Source organism: Nomascus leucogenys, chromosome 14 (assembly GCF_006542625.1).
Source record: "Nomascus leucogenys isolate Asia chromosome 14, Asia_NLE_v1, whole genome shotgun sequence".
Lineage (NCBI taxonomy): Eukaryota > Metazoa > Chordata > Mammalia > Primates > Hylobatidae > Nomascus > Nomascus leucogenys.
The window spans coordinates 88,120,314-88,145,947 of record NC_044394.1 but is presented as its reverse complement, the minus strand read 5'-3'; the positions used below and the strand labels follow the sequence as shown (position 1 = coordinate 88,145,947).

Here is a 25,634-nt window from a genome sequence, read left to right as displayed (position 1 = left end):
TCATTTAAAAATGAAATAGAGTTGCCTAGGTGCAGAAACTCACACCTGTAATCCTAGCACTTTGGGAGGCCAAGGCGGGTAAACTGCCTGAGCTCAGGAGTTCAAGACCAGCCTGGGCAACATGGTGGAACCGCATCTCTACTAAAAATACAAAAAAATTAGCTGAGCGTGGTGGCACACACCTGTAGTCCCAGCTACTGGGGAAGCTGAGACACAAAAGTCACTTGAACCAAGGAGGCGGAGGTTGCAGTGAGCCGAGATCATGCCACTGCACTCCAGCTGCAACAGAGCGAAACTCTGTCTCAAAGAAAAAACAAAAAGAAAGAAAAGAAAAGAAAGAGAGTTGCAGAGGAGACATTGCAATTAATGAGAGGAGACATTTCTTAAAAACTTCCTCTTGGGACCGGGCATGGTGGCTCACGCTTGTAATCCCAGCACTTTGGGAGGCTGAGGCGGGCGGATCACCTGAGGTCAGGAGTTCGAGACCAGCCTGACCAACATAGAGAAACCACGTCTCTACTAAAAATACAAAATTAGCTGGGCATGGTGGCGCATACCTGTAATCCCAGCTACTCGGGAGGCTGAGGCAGGAGAATCGCTTGAACCCGGGAGGCGGAGGTTGCAGTGAGCCGAGATCGCGCCACTGCACTCCACCCTGGGCTCGAAACTCCATCTCAAAAAACAAACAAACAAAAACTTCCTTTTGGATATATTGCTGCAAGTGTTTTCGCACATTAGAGCATCGGTGACAGACCAGACCACCTAGAAGGCTAATGAAGGATTCCCCCAGTGCTCTGGAAGGAGCTTGAGTTAGAACCGTACTGCTTCTCTACTGAGCAACGGGCTCGTTCCCAGTGGGGGTGAGTCTTGGCAGATCTCTTTCCACCCTTTGCTACTGGCACTGGCCTGGCACAGAGGGGGCCTTGCGGAGCTCAGCAGAATGGAGCAGAACTGAATTCCACAGAGCAACTGGGCTCTTTCTGCCCTGGGACCACTCTGGTATCATCCTACCGGTGGAGAACTCTGCACCCCACACATCGCAGCACTTTCCATGGGCCTCTACACAGCCTGGTTTGCCCCAGGGCAGCCCCAGCCCTCCACGAAGCCCCGCTCTGTGCTCTGCCCCTTGCTTACCTTCATAGCCTGGGCAATTCCTTCTATATTTTGTTTTGCCTTTTGCATCCTGTTCTGCAAGTTGTGCAGAATTTCTCGCACCTCTTGAATGTACTGAAACACACCTAAAATGGAAGCGTAATGGAATCTTACAAAATGAACAATTCAGGCTGGGTGCGGTGGCTCAAGCTGTAATCTCAGCACTTTGGGAGGCCACGGCAGGCGAATCATGAGGTCAGGAGTTCGAGACCAGCCTGGCCAACATGGTGAAACCCCGTTTCTACTAAAAATACAAAAAATTAGCTGGGCATGGCAGTGGGCACCTGTAATCCCAGCTACTCGGGAGGCTGAGGCAGGAAAATAGCTTGAACCCAGGAGGCAGAGGTTGCAGTGAGCTGAGATTGTGCCATTGTACTCCAGCCCGGGTGACAGAGTGAGACTCTATCTCAGAAAAAAAAAAAAAAAAAAAAAAAAAGCAATTCAGCAGGATGAAAACTTTTCTTGGGTTGGCATAACACTCATCACTACGAGACAGCCCTGGGAAAATAATCTTCCTATTCTGGAACATGATTCCCAGAAGAAATCATTGAGCGGAAGTTCTCTGAAATGAAACGCCAAGGAATCACAAATATAGTGTCCCTTTGGACATAGGGTTTGGAGAATATGCGGACCCTTCACCCCACGTAGGAGCCCCAGACTCCTCATGTTAAAGGGTTCCACCTCTGGGAGCGTCAGAGATGGGGCCAGGGGGTCGGGGGCCTTCTGCCTCGTCCAGTGGTGGAAAGAAGGGAAGAAAGGGACTCATGACTATACTTCTACTTTCCTGATGTCTGCCCTGAGTTAGCCAAGATGTGCACCCGCTCTGCTCACCAGCTGTGCATGCTCTGTGCATGCTTGATAAACCAACAGTGGAAACTGGGCCTGCAGCAAGCCCAGTTTGGGAACCTTGGAAACCCCTTGGCAGTTCCCAGGGAGTCTTTGCCGGATTCCATTTCTAAGTGACACAGTTGGGCTTTTTTTTTTTTTTTTTTTTTTTGCCTGGGCAAGCAGGTGGAAGTACCTATCCTTTAGCCCCCTTGCAGTTAAAGCAGATCCATGCAGCCAGGAGACAGAAGTGGCCACTCCAGTGGTGTTTGAGGACAGATGCCGGGCAGGTTGGACCCCCAAGTTTAACTCAAGGTGGGAGGAATGTGGCCTCCGTACCTTCGCCATTCCAGAACAACGTCGTTTCAGCGCTCAATAACTTGACATCAATTGCTTCCAGTTCTGACTTTATTAGTAGAAATTCTACTGCCTTCACTGTAGTCTTTATCTGCAAAACAGAGGTGACAGGTTATGTTCCGAGTCCAACCAGATTTTAAATTGTTCTCTGGTAAGGACTTTTATTCCTCAACACCAACTAATACGGTTTGGATCTGTTTCCCCACTCAGGTCTCATGTTGAATCGTAATCCCCAGTGTTGGAGGCGGGGCCTAGTGGGAGGTGACCGCAACATGGGGACGATGATTTCGTGAATGGTTTAGCACCATCCCCTTGATGCTGTTCTTGGGATAGTGAATGAATTCTCATGCAATCTGGTTTTTAAACAGGTGTAGCACCTCCCCCACCTCTCTCTTGATTCTAGCTCCTGCCAAGTGACGTGCCTGCTTCCCCTTCACCTTCCACCATGACTCCAAGTTTCCTGAGGTCCCCCAGAAACAGAAACCACTATGCTTCCTGTACAGTCTGCAGAGCCATGAGCTAATTAAACCTCTTTTCTTTATAAATTACCCAGTCTCAGGTGTTTTTTTTTTTTTTTTTTTTTTTTGAGATGGATTCTCACTCTGTCACCCAGGCTGGAGGACAGTGGCGTGATCTTGGCTCACTGCAACCTCCGCCTCCCGGGTTCAAGCAATTCTCCTGCCTCAGCCTCCCCAGTAGCTGGGATTATAGGTCTGCGCCACCAAGCCTGGCTAATTTTTGTACTTTTAGTAGACACAGGGTTTCACTGTGTTGGCCAGGCTGGTCTTGAACTCCTGACCTCAAATGATCCGCCCACCTCGGCCTCCCAAAGTCCCAGGTGTCAAGTATTTCTTTATAGCAATGTAACAGCCTAATACACCAACCAAGCCAATGATGATTGTTTTTTGTTTGGAAACCGTATTTCAGGACACTCCACAATTTTTAGAATGACTTTTATCACTGAGGATTTATGTACAGTTACTGTTTTATGTTATAGTATTCCTATCTCTTTCTAGCCCATACCATGACTAATTAAGAATTAACTGTGTATAGGTTGGTGTAAAAGTAATTGCCATCTTTGCCATTACTTTTAATACATAAATCCTCAATATATAATCACAAACGTTTTGTATTTGATTTCTTTTTATGATTCTAAGCCAAAGAAATACATGTGGATCACTGAGCCTTCCTGGGTTCAGACCCTTTCCCCTGGTCATAAATCTAAAGCTCAAAATCTTTTTTTCTATCTTCTGAAATATAGAGATGGGATCTTGGTATGTTGCCCAGGCTGGTCTCAAACTCCTGAGCTCCAGCCATCTTCCCACTTCAGTCTCCCAAAGTGCTGGGATTTACAGGTGTGAGTCATGGTGCCCAGCCTTAAGCCCGAAGTCTAGTTATACAACAGAAAACCCAGGATCTGCAGAGAAACTGTTCAAGTTGTTAATGGGTCAGTGTTAACAATAGTATAGTTTCTCACTTTGGGAGGCCGAGGCAGGCGGATCACTTAAGGTCCGGAGTTCAAGACCAGCCTGGCCAACATGGTGAAATCTTGTCTCTACTAAAAATACAAAAATTAGCCTGGTGAATACAAAAATTAGCCCGGTGTGGTGGTGTGCACCTGTAATCTCCACTCGGGAAGCCAAGGCACGAGAATCGCTTGAACCCAGGAGGTGAAGTTTGCAGTGAGCCAAGATCACACATCACACCACTGCACTCCAGCCTGGACAATAGAATGAGACTCTGTCTCCAAAAAAAAAAAAAAAAAAAAAAAAAAAAAAAAAAAAAAAAAAAAGCATAGGTTCTATATAGTTTTGTTCTAGTTTGCCCTAAGAAATTAATTCAATGCTTGAAAACCTGAATTTACAAAAATGAACAAACAAGGGAGAAGTTTTTATGATTCCCTTAAATAATAAGCACCATTTGGGCCTAAGAATCTCATCGTACCAAGCAACATCTTGTTTCATGACTTCTCAAGGACCCTTCTACATGAAGTATGGAATCACAGAGTTAAAAGTGCACACTAGATGCTGATTTGCCTTTCAGAATAATTCTTTACATACATTTTGGTACTTTATTTTTTGAGACAGAGTCTCGCTCTGCCACCCAGGCTGGAGTGCAGTGGCATGATCTTGGCTCACTGCAACCTCCACCTCCCAGGTTCAAGTGATTCTCCTGTCTCAGCTTCCCAAGTAGCTGGAACTACAGGCGCCCACCACCACGCCCAGCTAATTTTTTTATTTTTTGTAGGGATAGGGTATTACTACATTGGCCAGGCTGGTCTCGAACTCCTGACCTCAAGTGATCCACCCGCCTTGGCCTCCCAAAGTGCGGGGATTACAGGCATGAGCCACTGTGCCCAGCCCATTTTGGTACTTTAAGTAGTGTACCCCTACCCATGCCTTCGAATGTTTTCTGACCATTAACTCTTAGGATAGATGGGTAGGAAAGAGAAATAGAGTATAAGAGCCGTTACCGGGTGAAAACCAGACAGAAGTAAAGGATGCATCGACAGGATTACAAAGCCAGACGATGGGTAGCACGATTCCATCCATCAGGGTTGGGTTGTTAAACAATGACAAGGACAGTGGTCTCTTCCCAGTCGAGGAACCCTGCTCTGAGACTACACCCTGCGTGAGAGAATCTCAGAACACACCTCTTTAGTGTGCTCGTGACTAAATCACGGTGCTTCTACCACACCTGGAGTCCAAGGCGGGAGCTCTTTAGACAGAATCTAACCAGCTGGAGAAAGGTGCTGTGTTTCTAATGAATGGACCGTGGACAAAGATATTAGGGCCCCTGGTGATCAGAATCTGGGGAGCCCTGCTGCAGCTGCCAGGGAGGGGAGCAAGATTCCGTCACAAAAAAAAAAAAAAAGAAAGAAAAAGAAAGAGGCAAGAAGGTCAAAAGAGAAGGCATCAGTGTGATGATTGAAGCACAAGTTGGAGTGATGTGCTTTGAACATGAAATAATGTAGCCGTGAGGGTTAATTTGTCAACAGGACTGTGCCACAGGGTGCCCAGATTAAACATGGTTTCTGAGGTGCATGTGAGGTTGTTTCTGGATGAGATAAGCATTGGAATGGGTGGGCTCAGGAAAGCAGATAGCCCTCCCCAGTGGGGGGTGGGTCTCATCCAATCGTCGAGGGCCTGAATAGAACAAAAGGCGGAGGAAGGAGGAATTCACCCCTTGTTTCTGCCTCATGGCCTGAGCTGGGCCATCTCATCTTCTTCAGCCTTTGGACTGGGATTTACACCATCTGTTCCCTGGTTGTCAGGCTTTGGACTCTGAGTAATACCACTCGCTTTCCTGAGTTTCCAACTTGCAGACAGCAGGCTGTAAGACTTCTTAACCTCCGTAATTGTGTGAGGAAATTCCTCACAATAAATCTCCATATATACATGTCCATATCTCTGTCTATCCAACCATCTCCATCCATCCATCTGTATCTATCATCCCCCCATCTATAGCTATCTATCCATTCATCCACCCATATAATCTATCCATCCATCTACCTGCCTTCCTATCTCTCTAGCTACCGATCTATCTGTCCATCCATCCATCCCTTCATCCTCCCATCTGTCTATCCCATTGGTTCTGTTTCTCTGGAGAACTCTGACTAATACAATGGCCATGACCCCTGGAAGGTGCAGCCTCCAGACGCTGGAAAAGACAAGGAGACAGACCATCCCCTTGAGCCTCCAGAAGGAGGCAGCACAGCAGATGCCTTGACTCCAGCAGAATGAAACAGATTCAGGACTTCTGACCTCCAGAACTAGAAGGTAGGAAATATGTGCCATTTTAAGCCACTCAGTTTGTGGTGATTTGTCACAGCAGCAACAGGAAATGAACAGTGTCCAGACTGGCCCCGTTCTGCTGTGGCTTGGGGTGGGGTCAAGGTTGTATAGTACAAATGGTCGCCTTTCCCAGGATATATGAGTGGGGTCCATAAGAAAGGGTGTCTAGAAGGAGGACAAGCCCAGTGACTGCCCGCTGAGCCCCACAGCCACGCTCTCCGGGCCCCTCTTGATTGTACAGGGGTGTTCGTAGCAGCTTTATTTGTAAAAGCGAAAACTGAAAACAACCCAAATGTCTATCAACAGAGGAATGGATAATAGTGCTATATCCATGCAACACATTGCTACTCAGAAATAGACTCAAATTTAAAAAGAAGAAGAATGGTGCTAAATGCAACAATGTAGATTAACTCAAAATAATTAACCGAGTGAAAGCAGACAGCCAAAACAGAACACGTATGGTATCATTCCCCTCTGGTTCCCGACTCGGCTTCCAGGGTCTTGTGCCAGGAAGGAGGCGCTCTGAACAAGCCCTGTGTTGCTACATGGGACCACCCCCCATCTCCAACAATTACTGGGAAGTTTTTCCACAGTCAACCTCTTGATTACTGTGTCAGGTCCCTAGATCAGATGGATGCCAGGAGCCAAGGCCAAAAAGGAGTTCTTGAACCAAAGAGCTGAGCGGGGACTGCCACCTCCCAGCCCCTCACACACAGCTTCCTCATGATAATCCTACTCTGGGTTCCAGGAAATGCCCATCCAGTCCTCCCCACATTAATGGAAGTAATGGAAGCAATGTTGAATGACTTTAATATTCTCCAAAATATATTCAGGAGGGTAAATGGATCTATAAAGAATCATGTAATTGGCCAGGCTTGGGGGCTTATGCCTGTAATCCCAACACTTGGGAGGCCGAGGTGGGCAAATCACCTAAGGTCAAGAGTTCGAGACCGGCCTGGCCAACGTGGTGAAACCCTGTCTCTACTAAAAATACAAAAATTATTTGTATTTTTACTACCACCAGCTGGGTGTGGTGGTACACGCCTATAGTCCCAGCTACTCAGGAGGCTGAGCCAGGAGAATCGCTTGAACTTGGGAGGCAGGGGTTACAGTGAGCCGAGATTGTGCCACTGCACTCCAGCCTGGGTGACAGTGAGACTGTCTCCAAAAAAAAAAAAAAAAAAAAAAAGTAACGTAAGCCAAAGCCCAGTGGGAATAAGATTTTCATCACCAGCTGTTCTGAGTCATCACTATCTTTGCTGCTGCTATTTGCATGAATAATGAAGACTGGCTTGAACCATGTCTGAATATTAAAATACACACTAATTTAATTCTGTTCCACTTGGAGATCTTACACCAGCAGTTGTTGGGTGTAGGCAGGACAGGATGGCAGGACAGAGATCTCTGACTCCCTGGCTCACGAATTTATCCCAAGCACATATACACAGTAGGTACTCAGTAAGCATGCAGTGAATGAAAGAATGAATTTGAGTGAATGGGAATATTTCCCAGGAAGAGCCACATCTCTGAAATACAACAAACTGAAACTTGACAAAAAACCAAAACAAAACAAAGCTGCATCAGGAATAGTACCAACTCACCAACTCACCTCATTATACCAGCCAACGATGAGCTCCAGGTTGCCCACAAACTTCCGGAAAGTTTCGTTCTCTGAGAACAGCCTCTCTGCACTGTCTGGAATCTCTTTCTGTTGCTGGAAATTCAAATACTTGACTTCTCTCAGAACTGCCACCAACTAAATGACAAACAAAGATCAAAGAACATGTCAGCAGGTCATGTCAACAGTGCGGTGTTCAAGCAACAGAAATGAGCATCTGCCCTGGGATGTTTTGACAGCCGGGGGGATCTCAAAGCTGGTGGGAGGCAGTGTTTGCTGGCAGGACCAGGATGTTTTCACCCTGTTGGCTGATCCTGAGCCAGAAAGCACTGACGTCATCCTTATGAGTGGATGACATCACCCTCATGGGTGGATGACATCATCATTGCAGGTGGATGACATCATTGTCATCACCATGGGTGGGTGACATTATCCTCATGGGTGGATGATGTCATCATTGTAGATGACGACATCATCATCACCATGGGTGGCTGACATCATCCTAATTTTCTTATCTCTGTCGTCCTCTCCTACCTACTACCCCCAAGTGGTTTGGAGTAAGACTTTGGGTCACTTGTGTCCTCCCTAGAATCTAACCTTCCTTTTTCTCTCTGCTTTCACCCCGTTATGACCAGCGATCAACCACAGGGACATCCCTTCTAACAGTGCTTCTGTCCACAAAGCTACTCTCAAAGTTGAGATAACCTCCATATTGCTGAATCCACTGGTCACATCACGGGCCTCATCTCATGGGATCCCCCAGCAGCTGGCACTCTTTCCTCCTGGACACACAGTGTCCTCCTGGCTTCCAGGACACTAGACATTCCTGGTCACCATTATTAGTCTCTTTTGATAATCTCAAGATGTCCATGATGGGGAGCCATAGACCTTGTTCCTTCTCAATTTACCCTCAGTTGAATGCCTTGACCAGCCAGCCCATTTGTCATCTCCACTGAATGAAGTAATGAGATGTCCAGTGTCATGTCTACAAGTACCATCTCTGTGTGGATGGCTCCCACATTTATGTCTCCAACCCCAGCCTCTCTCGTGACTTCTAGCCTTCTGTATCTACCCGCCTACTCAGCTCCTCTGTTTGGATGTCCAGGTGACATCTCACACCCAACAAGTCTAAAGCACAGCAGCCCATCCTCCCCTGTGGCCTCTGCCCCACCTGCCCTGTTGGCCGATGGCAATTCCACCCATCTACTCACCTGACCCCAAAACATTGGGACTGACTCCCCTCTTCCAATCACGCTCCATTTCCAACCTACTAGGAGTCTCCATGGCACTATGATCAAGTCCAAAAGCTCACCACCACCTTCACTGCTGCCACTCTGGTTCCAGCCACCACCTCCCAGCTGTCATCTCTTGCCTGTATTGTGGCAACAGGCTCCCAACTGATTTTCCTGCTCTTTCCTCCAGCCCCAGCTCCATTCAATCTATGCACCTCACAGTGTGGAGAAGGGTCCTTTACAACTAGAAATCTAATCACGGCATACCTCTGTCCGATACCCTGCAGAGGCTGCCATCTTGCTCAAACCAAACTCCAAGTCCCTCTGTGGTCCATGGGGCCCTTCCTCATCACCTCTCACCTCTTCTCCTACGACCTTCCCCTTTGCCCACTCCCCCACCCCACTGGCCTCCTTGCTGCTCCTGGACTGCACCAGGCTCTCGGGCGCCTCCTGGCTTTACTTTAGCCGTGTGCTCTGCTGCAAGGCTGTCCCTCCATCTCTGCTCAGCGGCACTCTGACCTCCCCACAAGTCTCTGCTCACATCTAAAATTGCACCTGCCCCTTCTACCAGCTCTACTGATCTTCTTAACCTGCCGTTCCTGCTCTTCCTTCTGCGGAACCTGTTGCACCCTCTACCATGTCATAAACTTGACTCCCTTGTGAATGCTAACTGATCATCCTCCCCGCCCTCCTGCCTGGAGGTTGGCTCCAGGAGGGCAGGACAGACAGCTCTCCGTCTGGCTGGCTAATTTATCCCAAGCACATACACGTAGTAGGTGCTCAGTAAGTATTCAGTGAATGAAAGAATGAATGTTAGTGAGTGGGAAGATTTCCAAAGAAGAGCCGCATCTCTGGTTTCCCTGCCTTCCCAAGTGCAGATTGGGCAGCTCTGGGGCTGTGCTTGTAGGAATTGGGTTCCATCCTCTGTTCATCCAAACTTTCCGGGTTTTAGCCACAGAACCCACATCCCAGAGCCCACAAGTGTGAATTCTCCCCAGCGTGCCTGCCTTGACCAGCCAGCCCATTTGTCTAGATTCGGCAAAGACTTTTTTTCCCCATAGTTTCAAATTGACATTTCTTCTTGGGATCACATGAACGCTTTCAAGAAGATACTCATCGAAGCTATTGTCAAAGTTGCTTCTGCTTTCCCTCATGTCTTAAATATATCCTGGACACACTTAAAAAGCAAAGCTTTAGGCTAACTGTGATATAAACGTCCACCTCCATAAATCCGTGCTGAGGGAAACTTGGCAGGCCCTCCCCCTCACTCCCAAGGAGCCTTTGACTCGGTCCCCACTCCCGGCACCCACCGCTTTGCTGAAGTTGACGTGGATGAGGTTGCTGGCGGTGTCCCGCAGAATCAGCGGCTGCCCCAGATTAAAGTGGCAGTCCTGGTCCACGCCCGCCACCCACTGCTGGTAGATCTTCTCGCGGTGGCACCTCAGCAGCTCCATCATCTCGTCATACTTCTGATAAATCAGCTTGGCCTCTGCTCCAGACATGACCCTGGAATCAGAGCGGGAAGGCGAGGTCCTACTGGCTATCTCCTGTGGGATCTCTTCGGCATGTCCCATTGTTGCTGTCCGATCTGGGGTGCCGAAGCAGCCGGCCACCCATTTGCTCGAGGCTCACAGACTGAATATGCAAACGAGCAGTGGCCAGACCAAATGTTCAAATGGAACTCCGACCTGCAGTCTGCAGCCACCAGCCCAGGAGGCCAAAATAGAACCCACGCAGCAACCGGCTCCTGACCGCCAGGCCTGGATGAATGACTGCCAGCCCCTTTCCAACTTTCCTTCTCCCTTCCAACCTGGGGCCGACCAGATGAAAGCAAATACACCCCCCAAATGACCACATAAAAGGTCCCCCTCCTGGTCAGCTGCACTGGCCTCCCCAGGCCAAGCCGGGGCTCCCCTGCAGCCATCCCTGCATGCACCGTGAAGCCTCCCCGGCCCCTGGCTGTCCAGGAGACTCGGCCAAGTGCACACAACAGTGGCTCAGTCGGCTGCATTCACAGCCTTTTCCTGTTCCTGCCTGGGTGGTCTTCATGTCTACCAGGCTAGCGGGCAAGGGTGGGGACCAGCCAGATTCCCCCTGAGCACTCCCACCGAGAAGGCGATCACGGGAGGAGGGAGGACCAGACGGGGTCTCTTCTGGGCTTTTGCTCTGGGAGGTAACGGTCTGATCGACAGGAGGGGTGGTCCTGCTCAGGGTTGGGACAGTCCCTCTGGCTCTCCCGTGCCATGGAGGCGGGGTGCCTGCCCCTGGCTGCCCCTGGCCAGGGCTGGGACTCACGGGTGTTTGATGTGCTTCAGGTGTTTCATGGACACCTCCAGCCTCTCCTGCAGCTCCAGGCTCCACTTGAGCTGCCCGGCCACGGGAGGCATGTTTTTGTGGATCAGGGGGATGTTCCCCTCCTCGGAGGCCGCCATCTGGGCATCGTACAAGATCTTAGCGTCGTCTAGCTCAGCGTCAAACAGCTCCAGCATGACTGAATACCTGGGTACCATCTCGGCAAGAATCAGGGGCCGCTCCATGAGGCCCCCACACATGCACAGGAGCTGAGGAGAAAGGACAAGGGGGCCTCTTCACCACAGTCCCCTCCCCTTCCCCAGCCTGTGGCTGTGGACAAAACGGGCAGGGCCAACCTTCAGGAGCAAGAGAATGTGTACCTTGCCAAAACAAAAGAATCCATCGGAACCTTTGTGTGCGTGTCAGCTGGCCCAGTGGAAGCCTCTATGCTTTTCCCGTTGACTTAGGCCAAGTCCCCAAATACTTGGCTTGTGATCCCACAGTACAAATAAGTCCAAGAGCTACAAGAGTTTTTTCTAAGCCCAAGAAAAATCAGAATTCTGGTAAGGAAGATTTGAACAATTAAAAAATAGGCTGAGCACCATGTCTCACACCTGTTACCCCAACACTTTGAGGGGCTGAGGCAGGAGGGTCCCTTGAGCCCAGGAGTTTGAAACCAGCCTGGGCAACATAGCAAAATCCTGTTTCTACAAAACAAACAAAAACAAAGAATACATGAAACTAGCTGGGTCCAGCTTTTGTATTCTTTTGGGTGTGCGCTTATAGTTCCAGCTATTGAGGAGGCTGAGATGGGAGGATCACTTGAGCCCCAGAGGTCAAGGCTGCAGTGAGTCAAGATTGCACCACTGCACCCCAGCCTGGGCCACAGAGTGAGACCCTGTCTCCAGAAAAAACAAACCCAAAACAACTCCAAGTAAACAATTTTAAAGTAGCCATAATGTTGCATTTATATACCTGGGCTTCTACTCTGATAAAGATAAATGGAGAAATGTTTTATCCACAAGAAGTGTTCCTCTTAGGAAGAGCACTGCCGCTCTCAGGGGCAGCTCAGGCAAGAAAACCACTACCAGGAAATGTGTTTTGCTCTGAAAAAGCTCTGGGGGTCAGACCAAGTGGGTGAGGGACCAGAAAGAGGGAAGGCGACCTCACATGAAACAGGGTCCCCCCAGTGCTGGGTGTGAGTGGGAAATCCGTGAGAGTTTCCCGGGGCTGCCATAACCCACACCCAGTGGGGCCGGACCTGCTGCAGTGAGCCTGCGTCTCAGACTTGACCCAGACTTGGGTCTGAGAAATGTGACCGCTGTCCCTAGAAATGGCCACGGGAGGAAAGACCAAAACATGACCACGAAGAGAGGGAGATTTTTCAGGCCCCAAAAAGTACAGATTTCCCAAATGCAAGATTGCGGCTATTTTTAAGTTGTGTTTTTCAAAATTGTTCAAACCTTCCTTACCCAAATTCTGATTTCTCCTGGGCTTAGAAAAAAATTGTCACCCTTGGACCTATTTGTATTGTGGGTTGTACAAATGGAGCAGCCGTGGACTCTCAGGCAGACACGGAAACGCTGGTGTCCTGCCAGCTACCGCGCCTTCCTCCAGGTCACCTGCTGACGTATGAGGTCACCAGCTTCATTTGTTCAAAGCATTGACATGGGGCAGTTAGAAAAAAAAAATGTTCTTCTTAATGGTTTATGACCATCGTGTAATGCAGGTAGATTGCTTTACTTGGAAGTCAGAAAAACAGAAAAAAAAAAAAAACAAAACCTGAAGATCCATCATCCAGACAACCGACACACCTGTAATCCCAACACTTTGAGGGGCCGAGGCGGGAGGCATTTTTATTTTTCTCTGTCTTCCCATTTCTCTCTCCTGCTTTTCATGTTTCTATAGTTTTTGGCTTAATGACTTTTGGAAAGGAAGCAAATTCTATTTTCTGCCAAGAAGAGCTCATGTGGAAAATTGCTCTAGAATGTTCCTGGCTGTGTGTGAGTTGCTGATAATGAGAACTAACTCTGGAACAGGCAGGGGTGGAAGGGACAGAAAGGAGAGAAACCCCAGGGCCCATCCTAATTAGAGCACAGGGCTGTCAAACCAGGGGGAAAATGTTCTGAGGTCAAAGAGAAATGCGAACAGATGGTGATGGAAACAGGTTACAGGAGTTATTTCTCCCCACAGCACACCCCCCCCCCCCCCCGGCTTTTGTTTTGAATTGAGCATAAACATACGTGAAAATTTTTAAAAAGAGACTCTTTTAGAGCCCAAAAGCCCCTCTTGACCCTAATAGGTGCCAGGGATGTGGGGGAAAGCCTGGGGTGGGGTGACTGCATTTGTTCCTCGCTGGCTCCATTCTGTAGAAGCCGGGTTGGGTTTCTTCCAGGACCTCCTGCCCCTCACAGGGTAGGGGCCTAGGGCTCCCGAGGGCTCACAAAGGGGAACTTGCCAACCCAGCTCCCTCCCCACTGCTGGATCCCCTAGTGAACCCTGGTGGACATTCAGCCCAGACCCATACGCTGGTCCTTATCTGCTCTTCCCCTTGTGCCAAACTAGATGCAGGGGGCAGAATCTCCATGCTGGGGACAGCGAGACTCTGGGGACTCGTCTGGCCCTGGCCGAGTGACCAGTTACTTAATTTTTCAGGTTTTCCTTGTCAGCACAGCAGTGGGGAGTCACATCACCTCCCCATGGAGCCGGCGTTAGGGGTGCAGGGGCCGCAGAAGCCAGCTGCCTGCCCGCCCACCCGCCCAGCCCATGGGCCTGTGCCCCATCTTTAATTTTGGAGACCATAAAGTGAAGTTTCCAAATGAAAGAACTGGCTCCATTGGGACCCTTCTGCGCTGGGGCAGTCCTCACACTTTTGTGTTATCCTTCAGGGGCTCCACGTGGAAGGCTTATGCTAGAGCGAAACTACCTCCCAACAACATCCAGAACAACCAGCCTCCCTTGACAAGAGCCAGTTCTGCACCGCAGGAAATACTCAAAAGCACCTGCCCTGTGCTAGGCTCAGTTCTAAGGGAACTCAAATCCAGTGCCTGCCCTCAGGGAGTTTACCTTCTAGTTGGGAAGACAATGAACACACAGACATTAGTATACAATTGAATATGAGGGAGGGACATTGCTGAGAAGGGAAGGCAGGCTGCTGCTGCTGAAGGGACCAGCCCGGGGGCATTTGAGTGGAAGGAAGGAAGTGAGGACCCTGCAACTAGAGATGCAGCTACTTGGAGAAGAGCCTTCTGAGGAAGGGAACATTGCCAGATTCTTTGCTTAACCAAAGATTCTCAAACAGGGTCTCCATCTTCCACCATCCCCCAGGGGATGTCTGATTACCCTAACCTGCCTCCAGCTAGAATCTTGAAGTTGGTTTAGCCAGAATCCCCCAACCCCTGACGTCCCCTCTAAGTAATTTTCCATCCACTGACCCTCACCCTGTTCCTTTGCTAGAAATTCCTGCTTACCTGCAGTGTATTCAAAGTTGAGCTCCATCGCTCTCCCTATGCCTGTATCTATTGAGATGGTATAAATAGTGAATAAGGTCTGAATCAAGTCAGCATCATCTTGCTTTAGCAAGTATAACTGAATAATTTTTTCAACCACAGCAAGGAGGTACTGTATTAATTTGCATTCATTGATATTTTGCCTGGAATACCAACTCGATCCAAGACTTACTTGATCCTTAATTTGCGGAGCTTCAAATTCCCTTGTATTTGCATTTTTGCAAGACCGTTCAAAAGGGCAAAGGAACATCCTGACATTTGTGGGGGAGAGATCTTTGTCCTTAGCAACCTCAGCCCTGACATCCTCCTGAAAGATGACCACCAGCCCAGGCCAACCCGATTGCCTTCACAGTCATGGGAGCTGGTCTGGCTAAACAGTTCAGATCAGGGGCCCTGGCAGCAGTCAAGCCCAGAACTCATGGGCCTGGGCAACATAGCAAAACCTTGTCTCTACGGAAACAAAAACTAGGCCAGGTGTGGTAGCTCACTCCAGTAATCCCAGCACTTTGGGAGGCTGAGGTGGGCGGATCACCTGAGGTCAGGAGTTGGAGACCAGCCCAACATGGCAAAACCCTGTCTCTAGTGAAAATACAAAAATCAGCCAGGTGTGGTGGCGGGTGCCTCTAATCCCAGCTACTAGGGAGGCTGAGGCAGAAGAATCGCTTGAACCCGGGAGGCAGAGGTTGCAGTGAGCTGGGATTGTGCCACTACACTCCAGCCTGGGCAACAAGACTCCATCTCAAAAAACAAACAAACAAACAAACAAACAAACAAAACAAAAAAAACCCAAACCCCTTAAAACTAAAAACAGAGGCCCCAGAGACCTCCCTTGCCCCTTCTGCCATGTAAGGACCAAATGAAAAGATGGCCATCTAGGAACGGAAGTAGACCCTCATCAGACACCAAGTCTGCTGGACCTCCCAGCCTCCAGAACTGAGAGAAATGAAATGTTTGTTGTTTAAGCCACCCGGTCTACAGCAATTTGTTATAGTGGCCTGCATGGACGAAGGAACTGTATAAATTCAGCTCAGTGGGCCAAAATCTGCGTGAATTTTATTTTTACACCAACTTTACCTCTGTAACTTTCACTCCTTTTGACCAGTGGGAAACTGAATCAAGAATAAATGGTCCCCTTTTTTTCTGAGCGAGCATAAGAAGTATCAGTAAAATAATGCCACCTCACACTCACCTCCTCCTCTTCCTCTAAGATGTGGCAGTAAGAACCATCAGGAGCTACATTGGGTGATCACGGCTGACTGACTCTGAGGTGCAGGAGAAAGGGCCCTCCCCTCCCTGGACATCAGCTCTACATGGAGAGGATGAAATGGTCTGCAAGATCGTTCTCGACATGAATCCACCACCAACGGCGCCAGGCTCCAGATCCGCGTCTCCGCTGCATGCTTACCTTTGCAGAGGACTCGATACAGCTGCAGTCATCAAATCCTTGGCGAAAGATCGTGGCCAGCCTCCTATCCAGGTCTTGGATTTTGATCTCAAAATCAGCATAATCGCGGTCAAAATTCTAAAAGCAAATGGAAATGTCAACCTTGTCATCAGCGTGCAAAGCAAGCCAAGGGCACCCTCTCCAGCCCCTGCCCCGCTGAGAGGACTCGGGACTGAGGCGCAGCTGAATACGCTCACTGTTGTGGGGACTGCTCTACAGTTTGAAAGTGCTGGGATCGCCCAGCACCTGCTTCCTCCGTGTACCCTCCCATCACTTCCCTAAGCTGGTACTAAGGCTGGTGCTGTTCTCACCGAGTCCAGTTCATCCGAGCCTGCCCGAGGACCTACCGAGTCCCCAGGGTCCAGGGGATCATATTTGCAGTCGGCAAAAACCTTCACCAGCTCAAAGACCTCATCATAGATCTGGGTCACCAGGTTCCCAAGGAGGTTCCCATGCACGCCCCCAAGCTCGATTTTCTCCAGCTTCAGAAACTCAATCGCCGTTTTATAGAGCTCCTAGTGGAGGACAAAAACACAGTCAATTCATCTTCCCAACCGAACTCATGGGTCCAGATACAGGACGAGCCCTGACCCCAGGCAGGAGGAGCTAGAGAGCAAAATGTCCCCAGGAGACACCAACCGTGGGGGTAGGAGGACACCCTCTGTGTCTGTGCTGTTCTTTAAGCAAATGTTCCATCCCCTGCAGAAAGAGGGGATGGAAGGAAGGGCTCTGTGAATTATCTATGAGGTGTGAATGAGGAGGAGCTGGAGAGGATAAAGTTTGGGATCCTGTCCTGACCCTAGACTGGCCAAACCGCACCTCTAAATAAATCACGCTCTGCTGGGACCTCCGGTTTCTCCGCTGTGGGAAGCAGTTGGAATGGTGCTGAAGATTTCTGATGCTCTTGCTAAGCTTTAAATTCCCCGCTACCTGGAAGGCCATCCTATGCAGAGTGCCATGTCCTGAAGGTGATCCAAGAGGAAAGCGGCTGGGATGCCTGGATGGACACACGTGTAGAAAATTCTGCTTCCTCGCAGGTGTGGCTCATGCCTCCTCTCTGTGAAGTGCTCCCTGACTATTTTGGCCCATAGCAATGCATTCCTTCCCTGGGGCCCGGTCTCCCATCTGCACCGCTTGTGTTTGCTTTAGTCACGTTCAGGCCCATCCCGTTAGCTGGTCGTGTGTGTGCAGTTCTTGCTTCCCAAAGGAGGTCTCCAAGGCTCCCCGGATGCTCTTCTGTGCCCCTGCACGTACCAGGCACAGTGCAGGCAGAGTTTAGACTGGAGATCTCCCTGTGGACTTGACATCACTCCCCTAAACTGGTGCTGAGGTTGGTGCTATTCTCCCAAGTCCGGGAAGCATCAGGCCACGCACCAACACCACCCCGAGGAGACAGGCACTGAGGGCTGGGAGCTCTTCACTCTTCCACCCGACGTGGAGGACACAGACAAGCTGGCATGGCCCGTTGTCAGGGGGTGGACAGCAAAGCCATTTCCTCCCCCTCCAAAGTCCCCTCCTGCCCAGAATCTTCCTTCTAATTCAGAATCAGTCATGTGGGAACCAGAGCTCCTTGGCCAGAAATGTGACTGCGACCCTCCACGTTCTCGGTCTGGGAGATTTCAGGCATGAGTCTGCGCTCTGTGACTGCAATTTTGAACTCCTGAGCGGGCTTCACTCCCCTGCCCCCCAGGAGGTGTAGATGAGAACTGGACAAGCCTCTCCCAAGCCGCTGACAATGGAGTTCCACCCTAAAGTCAATGCTTTACGGTTCCAGGATGATCTTCCCCCTTTTTAAGGATGTGAGTTATAGTTATATGTGCACAAAGTTTTAAAAAATTACACCATGCAGAAGATACAAAAGGCAAAACTTTCTTGCCCTACATCTTGATCCCTCTCATCTCTTCTCCAGAGCCCCAGAGAAAATCGCCTTGAAGCTTTTTTGAAACAGGGTCTCACTTTGTCACTCAGGCTGGACTGCAGTGGCACAATCATGACTCACTGCAGTCTCAAACTTTTCTGAGCTCAAGTGATCCTCCCTCGCCAGCCTGTCGGAGTTCTGTGATTACAGGTGTGAGCCACTGGGCTGGGCCATGCACCATTTTTAAGTTTTTATCTGCTGTGCATCACTCCGTGTATCCACATGGTGCTTGCACCGGGGCCTTCGTAAGTCTCCATTTGTAATAATGGAGTCCAACTAAGTGACTGCTGTTGGCCCCCAGGTGTCCTGAACGTGGTGGTTTAACTTATCAGTAACCTGCTCATGACAGAATGCACGAGATAAGGGGAGAAGCACCCAAAGTGGGTCATTTTTATTCTTGGCTAACAGCTCCGGCCACGGCGGATGCTGCTGCAAAGCCTTGGTTTCTCCGTAACAAATGTTTGGGCCTGACTTATTTTCTGCCTGGGGGATTATTGGCAAGGGGGATAAGGGATGGACGCTGCAGGTGTCCTAGGGTAGGAGCAGTCTGGGAAGTGGAGGTCAAGATGCACGAAATTCTGTTTTTACCTCAATGGTCTGGACGCGGTGGAAGAAGGAATTCATCCTGTGAAAGGCAAGAGAAGAAGGGAATTCCCAAGGCACGGGCTCTTTGTCCTTAGAGAAGAGAAAGAGAGATGAGACCGCGTTTGCTTCACATGTCCCCAGTTTCTCAAATATCGGGGCCCATATGAACTCGCTCTTGTCTCGCCTGGGCCCTTGCCCTGCAAGGAAGGGGTACCTTAAAGAAAAGCTTCATGTTCACGCAGCAGAAGTCGTACGTCTGGTAGAGCTCCTTCAGCACGTTCACAGCCAGGGAGATGCCGCTCAGCACTTCCTCGATTTCGCCTCGCAGGCCCTTCAGCACCTCTTCCGGGCTCAGGAAAGTTCGCGTCTGGGCAAAAGAGAAGACAGACATCTAAAGCTCTGACAAGCCATTCGGGGTGACATCCAGGCACGCCGCCTGCAGGACCTATGATCTGTTCTGACGTATGGATATCCGAAATAACCCCTCCTATCTGCCCACTGCTGGGCCATTTTTAGGGGACCGAGCTGCTTCCCCTCCTCAGCCCCTCATCCTTTGCCAAGGCTGCAGCATAAATGGATGGGGGTCGCAGATGATGAGAGGCCCTCCAGGGACAGGGGACCCCAGTGCCCTTTTGGTCTTGCAGACAGGGCCACAGCATGGCTTTAATATACAGAGGTGGCGCAGGGATACAGCCCTTCAGCTCAAACGCCATGCCTGGCTAGCAGGTGCTTATGAATGGGAAGAAGGAAAGAAAATCTCGGCTAAGGGATACGGAAGGTGGTTTGATGTGGGATTAGAGAAACCCACAAAGCACTGCATGGGTCTCGGGGTGCTGGGACTCAGGGCAGACCTCCTGCTCTGTCCCCGTCTTCCCTTTCTTCTCCCTCAGTGCCCTCCCTAGAAGAACTCAAGGTAGCCTCGAGGAGGGCTCCATCTCAGCTTGGGGCCTGAAAAGGCTTATGCTGACATCTTGGCCTGCTTCCAAACTGCTGGGGAACACGGGCAGCAGGAAAACAGTGAACTGGGGAGGGGCCCCAGCCAGGAGGGGAGGAAGGGGACCCGGGGGCCAGTGGAGGGTTACCATCTCGATGATTTGGTTGCAGAACTCCTGCAGGATGACGATGATCCTGACAGGTGTGTTATAGTACTCAGAGGTGGCCCAGATGAAGCAGATGGTGTCCAGCACCTTGGCGATGAAGGTGGGGAGCTGCGGGGAGACAGGCCCAGGCGCACTGGAGGGGACTGGCCTCTGCATCTTTTCCCAGTGTCCCAGCCCTCCCCTCCCCATGGCTATCACTGGGCATCCAGGAGAGGGTTCCCAAAAGAGGAGGGGAGAGGCGACTCCCTAGGCCCACACATCTGATGACAGCCAAGAAACCCACGGCCCCACATGCCTTGAAGAAATAAGACCCAGGCCGGGCGTGGTGGCTCACGCCTGTAATCCCAGCACTTTGGGAGGTCGAGGTGGGCGGATCACGAGGTCAGGAGATCGAGACCATCCTGGCTAACATAGTGAAACCCCCATCTCTACTAAAAATACAAAAATTAGCCAGGCATGGTGGCGCATGCCTGTAATCCCAGCTACTTGGGAGGCAGAGGCAGGACAATCCCTTGAACCAGGGAGTTGGAGGTTGCAGTGAGCTGAGATGGCGCCACAGCACTCTAGCCTGGTGACAGAGCGAGACTCCCTCTCAAAAAAAAAAAAAAAAAAAAAAAGAAAAAGAAAAGAAACAAGACCCTCCCCACCGAAGTTGGCTCTCCCTTGCCAGCACACCATCGTGAAGTCGGCTTGCTCCATCTCCTCCAGCAGGATCCGTAGGGGCTTCAAATACAGCACGATACCGTCGGCTTCCTTCAGCCCTGCATGGAACAAGAACAAGCGCCCACCGGTAAGAGAGCAGAAATCGCTCAGAAACGATGCGGGTGCGCCTCCATGTGCAGAGACCTGCTCCTTCAGGAAACGGGTCTTTCTCAGGTGGAGGGGGCTGAGAAAGCTGCTTGCAGAGGGAGGCCAACGTCCTAGGGTTGGTAACAGGCCCGACCCAGCCCTCCTGGGAGGCGCGAACAGCTTCGTGCAGATCTCACGGCGGGGTCACAGGCTCACCTTCAGTGACGCTGGTGTAAATGTTTTGCAGGGCTGGCCAGTAGCAGCTTTTGGCTTTCTCTAGGATCTCAACAATCTTGTTCACTTTGGGTCTGTTTAGCTGAAAAGGGGAGGGAAGATCCACCTTTCATTGACCTGGAAGACCCTAAGGTGAGGCCAACCTGACCTTGTGGCTGGCTGGAGCTGCAGAATTTATGCAGGTCATCAGAGCCCTCAGGACTCCTGGGAGGTTGGCACTGGGGGGCGGAGAGCTCGGCCCGGTCGCCCAGCTGGGACAAGGCTGCAGCCCCACAGGAGAGAGGAGGCCGTACCTGCTCATGGATGCACTTGAGGTTCAGCAGCTGAGCGTCCCAGAACTCAAACTCCACTCGGGGCAGGGGGTGCAGCCCATCCAGCAGCGCCTGGGCTGAGTCTTTGCTCAGCACATCCCGGATCTGGTGGGACCAGTTGATGATGACGGTTTCGATGGTGTGCAGGATCGAGTTGTCCAGTGAAGAGGGGATCCTGCCCAGTAGAAGGTTGGGGCATTGCTCTCATGGCGACACACACGTGGGTCCCACCAAGCTCTCCCGTGAAGCCTTCTACCCACCAATCCCAAACCACCAGCAGCAGCACTGTCTGGTCTCATGTCCCTGGTGCCTCCAGCCACCTCGGGGAGGCTAAGGAAGTTCCCAAGACTCCCAGCTAGGAAGAGATGCCAGGGAAATAATGGGTGTGGTCAGAGATGCCAGTGCCTGGAGGCACTCACCTCCAAGGAAGAGGGAGAGAATTAAGCAAACTCTATTTAAACCCTATTCAAGATGGCTCCTCTGGTGTCACCACCGGACATGGTGCTTGGGGCTTCGTGAATGATCAGTGGAGGACTTACCCACATGAGGCAAAGTATGGAACGAATTGTCACGAGGGTCTCACATATCAGGGCGGTTGCAAATTGTGGCAGGGCAGGTGGGAAGGGACACCTTGGAGTCCCTTGGGCTTCCCAGGGCCTCTGGGGCACCGCAGCCTCTACACAGACTTGCATGTACCTGCTGAGAGTCCCTCCCACTCCCAGTCACTGACCGTGTCCTGCATCTTAAAGCTGCACCTCCTGTTTCCTGGCCATGCTGACAGGTGGGACACCTTCTGCTTGCTGGTTGGTGACTGGACCGGCACACATGTGTGACCCGGTGGGGTGCAGGTGCCAGAGCCCCAGGGGCTGCAGAGCCTGCTCCCTCCCTGCCCTGGTTTCATCTTCCTGAGTCTCAGCACCACCTAATGTACCACCTTGCCCTGCGTTTCCCTGTATTTAACACGTGAAGCCACTCTGCAGGGAAAAAACGGGTTGGGGGTGGGGGGTGGGGGTCAAGCATGCGTCACTTCCCCACCCAGTGGCGGCTGGAAGCAGCCGGGCCCACACACCTCTCCATGGACTCCAGCGTGCCGTCCGGGCTGCCCAGGTGCTCCGGGATAGGGAGCAGGGTTTTGCCTTTGATCTTGCCACTCATCACGAACATTTCATTCTTCAGCCTGTGGGTCTGCTTCACGATGTCTTCTGAGACCACCTGGGGCCATCCAGCCACGTTCTCGCTTTGGTTTAACAGAGGATAGATGACCTAAAAGGAAACACTTCTGTGGTTCCGCCTCCTGTGCCTTCACCAGCTCGGCAACCGCACAGAGCCAGGTCCCCAAGGGTATTCCAAAGACCCGGTGTCTGGAGCCCTGGGAAAACTGGGTCCTTCTTCCAGAAGGAGGTGGGGCCCGTCATGGAGTTTATACCAACTGCCCTGTCCTGGTGGTGCCAAAGCCACCCCCAAGCTCTTGCACCCATAGCACACACTCATTGCTAAAAGCCTAGGAGGACAGTGACAGGTCAAACTGTGTCCCCCAAATCCATCTGCTGAAGCCGTAACTCCCAGCACCTCAGAATGTGACTATTTGGAGATAGGGTCTTTAAAGAGGTGAGTAAGGGCTGGGGGTGGTAGCTCATGCCTGTAAATCCTAGCACTTAGGGAGGCCGAGGCAGGCACATCACCTGAGGTCAAGAGTTCGAGATCAACCTGGCCAACATGGTGAAACCTCATCTCTACTGAAAATATAAAAATTAGCCAGGCATGGTGGCACGTGCCTATAATCCCAGCTATTTGGGAGGTTGAGGCAAGAGAATCATTTGAACCCAGGAGGCGGAGGTTGCAGTGAGCCGAGATCACACCATTGCCCTCCAGACTGGGCAACAGAGCAAAAATACTGTCTTAAAAAAAAAAAAGAGAGGTGAGCAATTAAAATCAGGTTACTAGGGTGGGCCCTAGTCTGACGGGTGTCCTCACGGGGAGGGGAGATTGGACACGCACAGAAGGCTGACCACATGAGGATGCAGGGAGAAGATGGCCATCTGTAAGTCAAGGAGAGAGGCCTTGGGGAAAACCAACCCAGCCGACACCTTCATCTTCAACCTCCAGCCTCCAGGACTGTGAGCAAATGTTTGGTGCACAAGCGGAGCACACAGGCCCCTGTGCTGCAGGTGAGAAGAGTGATGACCAGGAAGGCTAAGGCACTCCTATTCTGGAGGTCCGACTCTCCAAAGTGTGCCACCCCCGCCCCCCCACCCCCGACACAGCACCTGCCAAGGGTGACAGCAGAGGGACACATAAAATGACACTCCATTTTTTCCCCCTTTTCAACACAAAGTCTCAAAATTGGGGAAACCAATTTTGATCTGCCGCTACTCAGTCCCCACCTTCCCAGGCCGTGGGCAGCAACCATACCCGGCACAGCATGGCAGTCCCAATGCTGTCTAGAGAGAACAAGGGGATGCGCGGGGCTTCTCAGACTTCAAGGGCATGAGCACCACCTGGAGGTCTTGTTAGACAGCAGGTCTGTGGCCGGGCATGGTGGCTCATGCCTGTAATCCCAACAGTTTGGGAGGTTGAGGCAGGAGGATCGCTTGAGCCCAGGAGTCTGAGACCAGCCTGGGCAACAGGCTATTTTTTGGTGAGACCTCATCTCTTACCAAAAAATATGAAAACTAGCCAGGTGTGGTGGTGCATGCTTGTGGTCCCAGCTACTCGGGAGGCTGAGGCTGGAGGATTGGTTGAGCTTAGGAGGTTGAGGCTGCAGTGAGCTGTGCTCCCACCACTGCACTCCAGCCTGGGAAGCAGAGTGAGACCCTGTCTCAAAAAAAAAATTAAAAAACCAAAAGCAAGCAGGTCTGCCTCAGCAGGTCAGCGTGGACAGGGCGCGAGTGCCTGCATTTCCAGTCCCTCCCCGGCTCTGCGGCTGCTGCTGGCCCAGGGACTACAGGCTGAGCAGCAGGACTCAAGGCCGCTCCCGAGAAGTTGGCGGTGCTCGAGACCCCGGACGCCAGCCTGGACGCACTCACCTCCTCCACCACCGCCATTAGCTGGTCCACGGGCGTGTGGCTGATGTCGCCGTAAAGGAGCTGGGCCTTGTAGTTGTCCCTGTTGATGTTCTCGGGCTTTTTCTTGATGAAGTAAACCCCTTTGGACTTGAGGGACTTGGGGAAGCCCAGGCAGGGTACGATCACGCCGGCCGCATTAAGCGTCAGCACCAGCACCTGGACGTCGGGCTTTTCAAAGAACTCTGTGAACAGGGCCATGTTCTCCTCGGCGCCTATCAGCTTGCTCCACTTGTCTGCCTTGAACTTCAAGAGGATGGAGGCAACTTCCTCCAGATACTGTAGTCTGGCATCCGGGGCCATTGTCATCTTGGCCTTTCCTTACACCGTGGTATCTGTTAAGAGTGCAAGAAACAGGTACGAACTGTTTCCCGGGCTCCCCAATTTCCCACCCATCCCTGGGACCGCAGGAAATCTCTGTTCTGCCAGAGGAGGAACAAAAGAGTTGGTTGAGAGTGTGCAGTTTTTAGCTGTGAATGGGTTGGGGTGGGGAGGGATGGGGGGGAGTGCTTTAGCCGGTGCTGGCACCTGCCTCGGCCCCGCCATGGGGGGTGCCCCGGGAGTGAGGCTGCCCAAAAGTGGTGTGTGCTTATGCTCCTGTGACCATAAAGTTCAGAGGATGGGAAAGATAGAGATGAATGCTGGAGAAAAAAGAGAAAAGGAAACGGCCACTACCAGACAGTGTGAAGGGGCTGGGGGCTTCCAGGAGAAGCCAGGGGGCTGATGCAAGGCCTTCCCAGGAGCAGGGAGGAGTCTGGAGCCCTGGAAGACGTCAGGCTGGTAGGGGGCAGCCAGCCTCGGGGGCCCAGAGCCGTGACCGGCTCCCGGTGGCGAGCAGAGCCACTTCTGGAGTAAGTGGAGGGTCTGCTATCTGCCAGGGCCTGGGTCCCACCTCCATCCTCTGAAGGCCTCCCCGCTCCCTCCAGCTTGGGCTCTGACTCCCCCAGCACAGTTGAAGGCCGCTCACCAGCTGAAGGCAAACAGCTTCTCCTGCAAACTGATGAGCAACTCTTTACCAAACCAGGAAAGAAAATGGCTCCCTTCCCTCAAGGGGCTCCAACTGCCATAGAATTTCTGGAAGTCTCCTCAGGGTACCTGGGGCTTTTAGAACCTTCCCCTTGGGACCCAAGTAACCAATGATAGCGCAGCAAATGAGGAACCAACTGTCACCCCACAGTGGAAAGGCTCTTAGGTGATCATTTTGAGGGGAGGTTGGAGGGGGGACAGGGTCGTGCTCTGTCACCCAGGCTGGAGTGTAGTGGTACGATCATAGCTCACTGCAGCCTCAAACTCCTGGGCTTATGTGATCCCCCCACCTCAGCCTCCCGAGAAGTTGGGACAACAGACACCCCCCACCACACCTGGCTAATTTTTGTACTTTTTGTAGAGATGAGGTCTCACTCTTCTGCCCA

The 25,634-nt window shown here is 51.3% G+C and overlaps 1 protein-coding gene across 1 annotated transcript in view; it reads right to left on the bottom strand.

Annotated features, from left to right (window-relative positions):
* DNAH17 (dynein axonemal heavy chain 17) overlaps positions 1 to 25,288 on the bottom strand; it is a 150,278-nt gene extending 124,990 nt beyond the window's left edge. The window contains exons 1-16 of the mRNA XM_030827209.1: positions 25,190 to 25,288; positions 24,187 to 24,557; positions 22,230 to 22,423; positions 21,143 to 21,335; positions 20,832 to 20,931; positions 20,502 to 20,587; positions 19,809 to 19,934; positions 18,941 to 19,093; positions 18,730 to 18,816; positions 16,571 to 16,738; positions 16,185 to 16,301; positions 11,274 to 11,539; positions 10,289 to 10,484; positions 7,738 to 7,884; positions 2,317 to 2,425; positions 1,135 to 1,238 (exon numbers count right to left, since the gene is read on the bottom strand). Coding sequence (XP_030683069.1) covers positions 1,135 to 1,238; positions 2,317 to 2,425; positions 7,738 to 7,884; positions 10,289 to 10,484; positions 11,274 to 11,539; positions 16,185 to 16,301; positions 16,571 to 16,738; positions 18,730 to 18,816; positions 18,941 to 19,093; positions 19,809 to 19,934; positions 20,502 to 20,587; positions 20,832 to 20,931; positions 21,143 to 21,335; positions 22,230 to 22,423; positions 24,187 to 24,531 — 2,391 coding nt within the window. The 5' untranslated portion in view covers positions 24,532 to 24,557; positions 25,190 to 25,288. The remainder of the gene's footprint in view (positions 1 to 1,134; positions 1,239 to 2,316; positions 2,426 to 7,737; positions 7,885 to 10,288; positions 10,485 to 11,273; positions 11,540 to 16,184; positions 16,302 to 16,570; positions 16,739 to 18,729; positions 18,817 to 18,940; positions 19,094 to 19,808; positions 19,935 to 20,501; positions 20,588 to 20,831; positions 20,932 to 21,142; positions 21,336 to 22,229; positions 22,424 to 24,186; positions 24,558 to 25,189) is intronic.
* Between the last annotated feature and the right edge of the window lie 346 nt (positions 25,289 to 25,634).